At 35.6% G+C, this 12,922-nt stretch overlaps 1 protein-coding gene across 1 annotated transcript; it reads right to left on the reverse strand.

The window, feature by feature from the left end:
• Nucleotides 1–6,553: 6,553 nt before the first annotated feature.
• On the reverse strand, nucleotides 6,554–11,161 carry LOC104244153 (probable WRKY transcription factor 12). The gene is made up of 4 exons (XM_009799500.2): nucleotides 10,749–11,161; nucleotides 10,375–10,448; nucleotides 9,470–9,631; nucleotides 6,554–6,887 (listed from the first exon to the last, which is right to left on the reverse strand). The coding sequence occupies exons 1-4, from the start codon at nucleotides 11,055–11,057 to the stop codon at nucleotides 6,725–6,727; spliced, it is 708 nt and encodes a 235-aa protein (XP_009797802.1). The 5' UTR covers nucleotides 11,058–11,161; the 3' UTR covers nucleotides 6,554–6,724.
• Nucleotides 11,162–12,922: the final 1,761 nt, after the last annotated feature.

Here is a 12,922-nt window from a genome sequence, read left to right on the forward strand (position 1 = left end):
TAATGGCATGTTTTAGGATTCGTGAGACTCCCAATTCCTATAACAAGTTCTTGTCTAATTGAGGGATTGAGATAATGCTTTAATCAACGCCTGGATAGTTTTTTCCTCTACTGGTCAATACAAGAATCACTAGATTTATGACGTCTCAACTTGCCCAAAAGTCCTTCTACCCAAAAAAAAAAAATCCTTATTTTTCCATACAGTTACTTTGAAACCAAACTTCCCTCATATTCAAAGATGTTTACTACTTAAGATTTGCATAATCATTTTGAGCTTTGACTTTAGACTATCACTTAATTCTATGTTTTCGTGATGCCTAAGGAATCTATCCTAATATTTGTTTTTCCTAAGAAGAGCTGATCATATTCTTGGTACTGGTTAATGGTTATGTTTTTGTTTTTTCATTTTGTTTAAATTTAATAACCAGAAAGATATTTAACCCAAAAGACAATGACCGTTAGTATGATGGTTCATTCCATTAGATGTAGTAGGTTCTACTTCAACTGACCAAAAGAATCACCAAAATAGACCATTAGGAAAACAAATGTTAATATGGTTGCCCTAATTAGAAATCCTTATTCTTCTTAAAAAGAAAAAGAAAATCTAAGGGAAAAGGTTTCATAATTTTTTAGACGTTTACTTCAACTCTAATATCAAGCAATGTGTGTTTCTTCTGTAGTATAAAGGTACTCCCTCTCTAAGTATATTTAAGTTGCAGATATTACTGTTAAACATCATTTTCTTTAAAATGCAGCTTTTCCTACCAAAAAACTCATGAATATGAATGATGACTTAATTAAGCAAAACAAGCAGCTATTACAGGTGTACTTGTAAAATTTGTTCAACCATCGACGTACATGCTAATAATGAATCCAACACTAATATTTGGATGTTGTTGATAATAATCTCTAATAAAAGCGTCATAAAATATTTACTTGATAAGGGTGCGTTATTTTGGTATGGGAGAACAAGCAACCCTATAGAAATTTGATTTCTCCCCCTTGCCCTAGCTATCGCACAATGCAAATGTGTATGGAGGCAGTAATCATAAATAGGGAGAGGACCAATTTAATGATGATGTCCATCTCATTGAAGAAGTATTAGGCATGTGCCTAATAAGAGTTTTCTTTGGTTTGGTAGCCAACCTTGTTGACTTGGTTTGGTTGGTAGCCAACCTTGTTGAATTAGTTTGGTTTGGTAGCCAACCTTGTTGAATTTCTTTGGTTTGGTAGCCAACTTTGTTGAATTGTGAAAAGTGTGTGTAAATTGTCAAATATTGTAGGCTTTAGAGGGTGAAGCTTTGGCTATAAAAGGAGAGCTTCAACTCTCATTTCTTCACACCAACAAAGAGAGAAAGAAAGAGTAAGGTTTCACAGACAAGGTATAAGAAAATAGTCTGTGAGGAAAATAGAGAGTGAGCGATATTGTAGTGAGGTGGGAATATCAAAAGAGGGTTATTTCTTTTGAGTGTTGTAGTGGTCTTTGGAGTATTTACCTCCGACCTACAAAGTTGTAAAATTCCTTACTATAGTGATATCAGTTGCTCCTCTCGGGGTCGTGGTTTTTTTTCCCTTATTCAGAAGGGTTTTCCACGTAAAAATTTTGGTGTCATTGTTACTCTTTTATTCTTGTTAATTACCGTATCTCGGTGCTACATTATTATTCCGCTTTATTACCGTGAATATTATTTTGGTAAGGGGTTTATTCCCAACAACTGGTATCAGAGCACAGGTTCTGCTCGTTCACTGAAATACTATTCACTGTCGGTAGTACTATACTTGGTGAAAAATAAAAATGTCCGGAGTAAAGTACGAGGTAGCAAAATTCAATGGAGATAACGGTTTCTCAACATGGCAAAGAAGGATGAGAGATCTGCTCATCCAACAAGGATTACACAAGGTTCTAGATGTTGATTCCAAAAAGCCTGATACCATGAAAGCTGAGGATTGGGCTGACTTGGATGAAAGAGCTGCTAGTGCAATCAGGTTGCACTTATCAGATGATGTGGTAAATAACATCATTGATGAAGACACTGCACGTGGAATTTGGACAAGGTTGGAAAGCCTATACATGTCCAAAACGCTGACAAATAAATTGTACCTGAAGAAGCAGTTATACGCCCTACACATGAGTGAAGGTACGAATTTTTTGTCACATTTAAATGTGTTTAACGGACTAATCACACAGCTTGCCAACCTCGGAGTGAAAATCGAGGAAGAAGATAAAGCCATCTTGCTATTGAACTCGTTGCCATCTTCGTACGATAATTTGGCAACAACCATCCTGCACGGTAAGACTACTATTGAGTTGAAAGATGTCACATCGGCTCTTCTACTCAATGAGAAGATGAGAAAGAAGCCTGAAAATCAAGGACAGGCTCTCATCACAGAAGGTAGAGGCAGGAGTTATCAAAGGAGTTCGAACAACTATGGTAGATCCGGAGCTCGTGGGAAGTCAAAGAACCGATCCAAATCAAGAGTCAGAAATTGCTACAACTGTAATCAACCAGGTCACTTCAAAAGAGATTGCCCAAATCCAAGGAAGGGCAAAGGTGAAACCAGTGGCCAGAAGAATGACGACAACACAGCCGCCATGGTGCAAAATAATGATAATGTTGTCCTCTTTATAAATGAGGAAGAGGAATGCATGCACCTGTCAGGTTCAGAGTCGGAATGGGTGGTTGACACAGCGGCATCTCACCATGCCACACCGGTAAGAGATCTTTTTTGCAGATATGTAGCAGGTGATTTCGGCACAGTGAAAATGGGTAACACAAGTTACTCAAAGATTGCGGGGATTGGTGACATTTGTATCAAGACAAATGTCGGATGCACATTGGTTCTAAAGGATGTGCGGCATGTACCTGATTTGCGGATGAACTTGATCTCGGGAATTGCTTTAGACCGAGATGGATACGAGAGTTATTTTGCAAATCAAAAGTGGAGACTCACTAAGGGATCATTGGTGATTGCAAAGGGAGTTGCTCGTGGCACGTTGTACAGGACAAATGCAGAAATATGCCAAGGTGAATTGAACGCGGCACAAGATGAGATTTCTGTAGATTTATGGCACAAAAGAATGGGTCATATGAGCGAGAAGGGATTGCAGATTCTTGCCAAGAAATCACTCATTTCTTATGCCAAAGGTACAACTGTAAAACCTTGTGACTACTGTTTATTTGGTAAGCAGCATAGAGTCTCATTTCAGACATCGTCTGAAAGAAAATTGAATATACTTGATTTAGTATATTCTGATGTTTGCGGCCCAATGGAAATTGAATCAATGGGCGGTAACAAATATTTTGTTACTTTTATTGATGATGCTTCACGAAAATTATGGGTTTATATTTTGAAAACCAAAGATCAGGTGTTTCAAGTTTTCCAGAAGTTTCATGCTCTAGTAGAAAGGGAGACGGGTCGAAAGCTAAAGCGTCTCCGAAGTGACAATGGAGGTGAGTACACTTCAAGGGAATTTGAAGAGTATTGTTCAAGTCATGGGATCAGACATGAAAAGACAGTTCCTGGAACCCCACAGCACAATGGCGTAGCCGAGAGGATGAACCGCACCATTGTGGAGAAGGTGAGAAGCATGCTCAGAATGGCTAAACTGCCTAAGTCATTCTGGGGTGAAGCAGTTCAGACAGCCTGTTACCTGATCAATAGGAGTCCATCAGTTCCGTTGGCGTTTGAAATCCCAGAGAGAGTCTGGACCAACAAGGAGGTGTCCTACTCGCATCTGAAGGTGTTCGGTTGCAGAGCTTTTGCACATGTACCAAAAGAGCAGAGAACAAAGCTGGATGATAAATCTATTCTCTGCATATTTATCGGATATGGAGATGAAGAGTTCGGGTACAGACTGTGGGATCCTGTAAAGAAGAAGGTCATCAGAAGTAGAGATGTAGTCTTCCGAGAAAGTGAAGTTGGAACTGCTGCTGATATGTCAGAAAAGGCGAAGAATGGTATAATTCCTAACTTTGTTACTATTCCTTCTACTTCTAACAATCCCACAAGTGCAGAAAGTACGACCGACGAGGTTGCCGAGCAGGGGGAGCAACCTGGTGAGGTTATTGAGCAGGGGGAGCAACTTGATGAAGGTGTCGAGGAAGTGGAGCACCCCACTCAGGGAGAAGAACAACCTCAACCTCTGAGGAGATCAGAGAGGCCAAGGGTAGAGTCATGCAGGTACCCTTCCACAGAGTATGTCCTCATCAGTGATGAGGGGGAGCCAGAAAGTCTTAAGGAGGTGTTGTCCCATCCAGAAAAGAACCAGTGGATGAAAGCTATGCAAGAAGAGATGGAATCTCTACAGAAAAATGGCACATACAAGCTGGTTGAACTTCCAAAGGGTAAAAGATCACTCAAATGCAAATGGATCTTTAAACTCAAGAAAGATGGAAATGGCAAGCTGGTCAGATACAAAGCTCGATTGGTGGTTAAAGGCTTCGAACAAAAGAAAGGTATTGATTTTGACGAAATTTTCTCACCTGTTGTCAAAATGACTTCTATTCGAACAATTTTGAGCTTAGCAGCTAGCCTAGATCTTGAAGTGGAGCAGTTGGATGTGAAAACTGCATTTCTTCATGGAGATTTGGAAGAGGAGATTTATATGGAGCAGCCAGAAGGATTTGAAGTAGCTGGAAAGAAACACATGGTGTGCAAATTGAATAAGAGTCTTTATGGATTGAAGCAGGCACCAAGGCAGTGGTACATGAAGTTTGATTCATTCATGAAAAGTCAAACATACCTAAAGACCTATTCTGATCCATGTGTATACTTCAAAAGATTTTCTGAGAATAACTTTATTATATTGTTGTTGTATGTGGATGACATGTTAATTGTAGGAAAAGACAAGGGGTTGATAGCAAAGTTGAAAGGAGATCTGTCCAAGTCATTTGATATGAAGGACTTGGGCCCAGCACAACAAATTCTAGGGATGAAGATAGTTCGAGAGAGAACAAGTAGAAAGTTGTGGCTATCTCAGGAGAAGTACATTGAACGTGTACTAGAACGCTTCAACATGAAGAATGCTAAGCCAGTCAGCACACCTCTTGCTGGTCATCTAAAGTTGAGTAAGAAGATGTTGTCCTACAACAGTGGAGGAGAAAGGGAACATGGCTAAAGTTCCTTATGCTTCAGCAGTCGGAAGCTTGATGTATGCAATGGTATGTACTAGACCTGATATTGCTCACGCAGTTGGTGTTGTCAGCAGGTTTCTTGAAAATCCTGGAAAGGAACATTGGGAAGCAGTCAAGTGGATACTCAGGTACCTGAGAGGTACCACGGGAGATTGTTTGTGCTTTGGAGGATCTGATCCAATCTTGAAGGGCTATACAGATGCTGATATGGCAGGTGACATTGACAACAGAAAATCTACTACTGGATATTTATTTACATTTTCAGGGGGAGCTATATCATGGCAGTCTAAGTTGCAGAAGTGCGTTGCACTTTCAACAACTGAAGCAGAGTACATTGCCGCTACAGAAACTGGCAAGGAGATGATATGGCTCAAGCGATTCCTTCAAGAGCTTGGATTGCATCAGAAGGAGTATGTCGTCTATTGTGACAGTCAAAGTGCAATAGACCTTAGCAAGAACTCTATGTACCATGCAAGGACCAAACACATTGATGTGAGATATCATTGGATTCGAGAAATGGTAGATGATGAATCTCTAAAAGTCTTGAAGATTTCTACAAGTGAGAATCCCGCAGATATGCTGACCAAGGTGGTACCAAGGAACAAGTTCGAGCTATGCAAAGAACTTGTCGGCATGCATTCAAACTAGAAGACAGTGCTACCTCCTCTGGATGAATGAGACTGGAGGGGGAGATTGATGATGTCCATCTCATTGAAGAAGTATTAGGCATGTGCCTAATAAGAGTTTTCTTTGGTTTGGTAGCCAACCTTGTTGACTTGGTTTGGTTGGTAGCCAACCTTGTTGAATTAGTTTGGTTTGGTAGCCAACCTTGTTGAATTTCTTTGGTTTGGTAGCCAACTTTGTTGAATTGTGAAAAGTGTGTGTAAATTGTCAAATATTGTAGGCTTTAGAGGGTGAAGCTTTGGCTATAAAAGGAGAGCTTCAACTCTCATTTCTTCACACCAACAAAGAGAGAAAGAAAGAGTAAGGTTTCACAGACAAGGTATAAGAAAATAGTCTGTGAGGAAAATAGAGAGTGAGCGATATTGTAGTGAGGTGGGAATATCAAAAGAGGGTTATTTCTTTTGAGTGTTGTAGTGGTCTTTGGAGTATTTACCTCCGACCTACAAAGTTGTAAAATTCCTTACTATAGTGATATCAGTTGCTCCTCTCGGGGTCGTGGTTTTTTTTCCCTTATTCAGAAGGGTTTTCCACGTAAAAATTTTGGTGTCATTGTTACTCTTTTATTCTTGTTAATTACCGTATCTCGGTGCTACATTATTATTCCGCTTTATTACCGTGAATATTATTTTGGTAAGGGGTTTATTCCCAACATTTAATTATAGGGTTTTAACTTTAATATGATACATTCATCCAGTAATTAAATGAATGGACAAGATTCGTCCGCTATAGAATACATAAATTATGAGCTTGACACAATGTTAAGCCATACATAATAAGAAAAAAAGACTAATCTGACATTACCAAGCCAGTAACATGAAGATAGGCACAATATAATGATTCGTTGTGACAATATATGGTTTGAAAGAGGTACTAATATGGTATATACAGAATTAATCTCTCGTATTTCTAGAAAGAGGTGAAACAATCATGTTCTGAAGAGTTTGAATCATCAGAAGGAGAATGGTTATGTCTACCTTCATAGGTTGTTATTACCATACGGCAATCTTCTGAAAGTCTTTCAACTCTCTTCTTCACTCGGCAATTACTGTGTGTACATCTATAGTAACTCCTACAATAACAAAATTATATATCTGATAAGCGAAACATTTTAAATAACAAATCAGAAATTGGTTGAAACAAAATCAGTCAAAGAAACAATTGTTACACCAGTATGTAAATAAGCATTGTACAAGCAGAAGATCAATAATTTAACTAGGGGTGTACATAAGTCGGGTTGATTCGGATTTTTTAATTACCAAACCAAACAAATAGTGTTGGGTCTTTAAATCTATAAACCAAACCAAACCAATAAAGTCAGGTTTTTCAATCTCGGTTTTCTCGGTTTTTTCGGGTTTTCGGGGGGTTTCCTGATAAAGTCTTCATAGTACAAAATATGTAACTTGTGCTCCAAATATTTCTTTAGTTTTAGTAGGATACAACTATATAATGTATTTTTCAAGAAAATAACACAATAATCCGAGATGAGTCGTAGCATTGTACTAAAATATTCAATAATAAAGATAATAAAATCGCATAAAGATAATATTACTAATTAATACGCCATAATAAAAGCTAACATAATCTAAAAATACTATATAGGTCATGCTAAAATAAGTACAACTAATAAGTATAATTATACAACTAAACACTAAAGAAAAAGATAAACTAAGTTATGCATATTACTAATGCAAAATTAAAAAATAGATATCCAATATTATTGTCAATTCTAGTGTTGAATTGAATTTTATTTATTAGTATTAGTATTGATTCGAACTCTATTTGATATTCTACCTTTATGGGCTATAAAATTAGTGTTGATATGAATTTTTTTTTATTAGTATTAGTATTGATTTGAAATCTATTTGACCTTCTACCTTTATGGGCTATAAAATTTATTGGACCATCAAGAATATTAAGTTCAAACTTTAAATAATATATTTAAAGATTAAACTGTGAATAAGTTTAAGAAATATTTACAATAAATATTTATATGTATAAAATATTTTTAAAAAATTGTATAAATATACTGTCGGGTTGGTTTGGTCTCAGTTTGACTTTTTTTTTTAGTTAAAATCAAACCAAACCAATTATGGTAGGGGTTTTTTTCCAACACCAAACTAAATCAAACCAAACCACAATCGGGATTTTTTTTTTCGGTTTGACTCGGATTATCGGTTTGGTACGATTTATCGTTTTTCTTTGTACACCTCTAAATTTAAACTTTTGGGTTAGCTATATATACAATATGCTACATGCCAGTTTTCGAGCATATGATCGGGAAAAATTACACCCGTAATTTGATTTAGGAGTTGGTTTACATTATTAGCCTTAGTAAAAGGTATTGGACAAGAATTTTCTATAAAATACTTAATTTCTTTTGAAATGCCTAATTAAGTTGCATTGCATGTTAAAATGTGCAGTGAGTATACATATGCAATTTTTATTCTATTGATATGGTCATACTACTTTTGCACAAATCAATCAACATAGTCAAAATCTATGTTGAGCATATATAATCAAAATAAATAAGTGCTCTCTCTAAAAAGCTTAATTAAGCTTTTGAATAAGATAGTTACACACTTCAACATGGTATCAGAGCTGGCAGCAGAGGTCCTGGATTCGAATTTCATTGTCACTCATTATCAAAAAGAATTTTTACGTACTTGGCTCATGTAAAAGAATCAAGCCCGCACGTGAGGGAGGCTCTCTCTAAAAGCGTAAGCTTTTAGATGAGATGATTACACATTTAAACAATCTAGAGAGAGCTTTTCGTCATAATTCGACTGATCTCCCAAAAACCATGAATATTTATATCCGCATTTTGAAAATTAGTTCGTTCTCCCATTTGCAAGGTTTGAATTGAACGAAATATATTTGAACAAGTGCATCATTAAAAGACTTAGTTCTATGGCAATCGATACCTAAAGCTAATTAGCCAACTATATATAACCAAATTTCTGTCTAACCTTGTTTAGGCCATAATGTAGGAAATATGAAATACAAGGTAATTGGAAAAAGAGAAAAATACTCAAACAAATAAAGCCAAAGTACAAAAATACAAAAGGAAGCAGAGAAAATAATGGTTAGAGGAGAACTCAACAGATATAGATGGACCATCCCTACTGTCAACACTCTCCCACTACTGGATATAGAGTAGAAGTAATAATACCAATTTAAACATTTCTTGTACTTCCCAAAACTATATGTAGGCACACGATCATTTTCCATTTTCTATTTTAATTTAAACTTGAAAGAAATTTGGTAGTATGAAATATTAGGTTCAGTGTCCAAATTGTATCATCTTTCGAGAAATGACAACTAATGCGAAGCTGGGAAAAATTAAATGTGGTTGCTATTTTCACAAAAAATTAAGTGTAGGAGAAGGAATTAAAGCCAAACAAATTTCCTATACTTTGTACGATAAATTTAAGTCTTTTTTGGGGAAAAAAGGATCTATTGTCTCTGTTAGTCCTTTGAGCCGAGGATCTCCCGGAAACAATATCTCTACTCCTTTTGAATAGGAGTAAGGTCTATGTACACTCTATCCTTCCCAGACTTTACTTGTGAAGTTTTACTGGCTGTTGTTGTTCTTTTCGGGGGGAAAAAGGAAAACAGAAGAAACTGGTAATTAGGGCAAAGATCATTAGGTACCTGGGATGAAGGCTGTTCTTGACAACTTTTTGACCATATTTTCTCCATTTATATCCATCATCAAGAACATCAATGTCACTCCTTGTTTGGAAACAAAACCTTGGTTCTCTTAGCTTTCTCCTTATCTTCACCTTTCCTTTATCTGAAGATGAACTTTTCCACCTACACGTTTAATTAGAGAACCCAATGTTAGTAATCACTTGAGTTCAAATAATATATACAAAAATATACAGATACTTCTGGTAGCAAAAAATGAAGTCTAATCATACGTGTTGAATCTGATGAAACACATGTGGGTAAAAATAGTTGAGCATTATAATATAAGTGGATGTAGCACTTTGTCCTTCTCAAACTGCACTACACCGTCCACCACATAGTACTACAAACCCACAGTATTTATACACATGTTGAATATAATTAAAGAGCCTAGAGACATTACATGAAATTATATGTCTGCCTGAATTCCTAGATCTTCGTAGATTCTAATCTAAAGCATGAAGAAACTTCTCTAGGGTATTAAATAGTGGGATTGAAAATAGAGGAGCAAAGACTGCTTTTTTCTCTTCAAACATCCGTAATTTACTGGTCTGACTAATTTGAATACGCTCACCGCCGTAGGAAACCCATCATGAGTTGAGAAGTTTTAGTGCTCACCACTGAAAAAGAATTCCATATTCGGGACTCAAACTTATGACATCATATTAAGGCTGAAGAATCTTTTACCGTTTCCACAACAAACTTAGACGGTTCTTAATTAAGAGATATCTACCATTCAAGGCTCCATTCCTTTAGATTCAGATGGAATGAATTTGTAAGCATGAAAACTATGCCCGATGGTGAAAGACTAATAGAACATTTTATTGTCATTTTGAAAATAACTCAGAGAGATATAGAGGGAGAGCTACCATGAATTGTTACCCTCGCTGGCATTACCGCTGCAATTTTCGTCATTAACAACCTTGGGATCTAGTGTTTCCACCTATGTAGAGATGATCCATAGAATACACACCATTAATTAATCAACAAAAGAGATGAGCACAAAGTAAATTAAGAATAAAATAGAGAAACCCTAAAAGAGATATCGGAATATTTGATTGTGTTATATCACAAAGACAAGAAGCTTGTATTATTTTTTTCCCATATGATAGTAGTGGCTGGATCAATTTGCGAGCATCTGATACTTGCTATCTTCCATCAATACAAATATGTCGTGACTTTTGTTCATCAAAACTTAAGCAGATGAGATGAGAAGAAGTCTGTAAAACAACCGAATAATTACCTGGTCATTATTCCAAGAAGGTCTATTGACAAGTTCATTGTGGTTAAACCCTAGGGCACTGCTAATGTTATTCGAGGCGGCAGCAGCGGTGGCGTTTGTGGTGGTGGTGGGAGGCGTAACGGTGGTGGCGGCGGCAACTTGAAGAGGCTGAGGTATTTGAGAAGACAGCTGTGAGTGTGAGGAAGGAGGAGCTAAGAAGCTCATCATCTGGTTATGATCTGCAAAGTGTACAAATCCCAAATCATGAGGTGCTGAGAAAGATACTTGTAACTCGTAGTTGTTTAGCTCCCTTCCTTCACCCCTTTCCATTGTCGTCTTTAATCTTTTTATTTCTTGATGTTTTGAACAATTTCTTCTGTTGCTGCTGCTTCTCCTTCTTCTAATGGATGTATTTTGGTCAATTGCATGTATTCGTACACCGTGTGGGGCTTCCAGAAGAATATTAGTGTTATTTCTTTCTCCAACATGGGATTTAAAGTTCTCTTCTGGTCAACTAGTAACGCTAAAAGGAATGTTTGTAGAAAATATATAAGCATTTATTTATAAGGATTTTATTGATATGCACGAATTATGTAAGAATTGTAGTGTAATCAATATGGTTTAACATATTATATTTATTAGGTGACCTTCTTACTACTGTATAGAGATTTTCCTAGAATTATCTAACATAAGTAACATTGTTGTATAGATATTAATATCTTGCCCAGCCATGTGCATACAACTTAAATCACCCTCTTCCAGACAATAAAAACTTACTCGTATCTGATTTCTCTAATTATATAGTGCATGCCAGGTATTTGCACATATACTTTTCTCATTTAATTATGGCAAAATGAATATTTAATTTTTCTTTACTAAATTACTTAACCCTGATAAATTTATAATTTTGTATAAACATTAGAATAATTGCTCATAAGTATTTACGTTTCAACGTTGTCTGAAGTCTACCTACAGTACAAGAATAGTGTTACAGGTCCATAGCATTATCTAGTAGAGAGGGAGATATCAGAGGATAAAATATATTGATAAACTTGAGGAACAAATAACAATGACCTCTTATTAAGAACAAAAGAAAATTAGAAAAAAATAATCTGATAGTAGTAATTAAGAAGTATTCTGATTAAAACATAGGAATAATATTTGGGTTATGAACTCTTTTGTATTTTTTAAAAGTTTCTGCTAGTGGACCTTTTTTACCTTATGCCTCATAAAACAATGTGAAATTAATGTTTTACTACAACTTTATATCTATATACAGTCCTTTTCTTATAAAGAGCTAAACAATCTTATGGAAAATTGGTACTCATACATTTGATGGATCCAATATAATATGGGATAGTTCTGCGGGATAAATTTGGAATCGCCTGGTAACGTATGAAATAGTCATTTATTTCTCTCTGTGTAATCATAAATCATAAAGAAAATTGAAAAGTTGAACTAATTTGTTAGGCTAGCTCTCGGTGGAGTTTGATAATAGCAATTACTTTGGAACTAAGTATATTTAAATAATCATTGTTATTGACTTATCATGCACTAAACCATTTTTAAGCGCTTTTAGTTTATTCATCGGAAGTCAATTAATTTCTTAATTAACGTTATAACCATGAATTATTTCAGCACATCTTTAACAAAAGTTTTTGTGTAATTTCAAAATATGACAGAATTCTTTTGTTTTTTCTTTCTGCTTGCAAATACTTGTCATTAACAAGATTACCATAATAATCAAATTTGTTTTAACCTAATCCATTGTGCATAACGTTGTAAAATCACCGATTGGCCACGGATTTCGCTTAATCAAATCTTTATTAGTTATATTTAGTAAGAAAAATTAAAGAATAATATTTCACTATATAGTAGCTTTTCGAAAAAATAAACAGAAATACTACAGTACATTATACTATAATACAGTTTACTTTTGTGTACCAATTATAACGTCGATGACTAATAGACTCTTCTTTTAATTTGTTCTTTTTCTCTTCGCTTTTGGTTAGCATAGGTCCATTATAAGGAATATTGTACCAAATGAAAAAGGATATTTTTTTTTCTTGGTCCAAAAATGAAAAAGTTAAGATTGAAATCTTAGGCAAACCTCGTCTCTGAGTTTTTAAAAAACAAAAAGGAAAAAAAAAAAAACTTTCCTTTGAAAAGAAAGACAAGAAAATAACATCCACTCA

The sequence above is a fragment of the Nicotiana sylvestris genome, chromosome 1, assembly GCF_000393655.2.
Source record: "Nicotiana sylvestris chromosome 1, ASM39365v2, whole genome shotgun sequence".
Taxonomy (NCBI): domain Eukaryota; kingdom Viridiplantae; phylum Streptophyta; class Magnoliopsida; order Solanales; family Solanaceae; genus Nicotiana; species Nicotiana sylvestris.

Excerpts from the sequence above, each read along its gene's own strand:
- LOC104244153 (XM_009799500.2), bottom strand. The coding sequence starts at position 11,057 with ATGGAAAGGGGTGAAGGAAGGGAGCTAAACAACTACGAGTTACAAGTA. Across the intron at positions 10,449-10,748 it reads CTTCTTGGAATAATGACCAG|GTGGAAACACTAGATCCCAA; the intron begins GTAATTATTCGG and ends ATCTCTACATAG. Across the intron at positions 6,888-9,469 it reads AAGAACAGCCTTCATCCCAG|GAGTTACTATAGATGTACAC; the intron begins GTACCTAATGAT and ends TTGTTATTGTAG.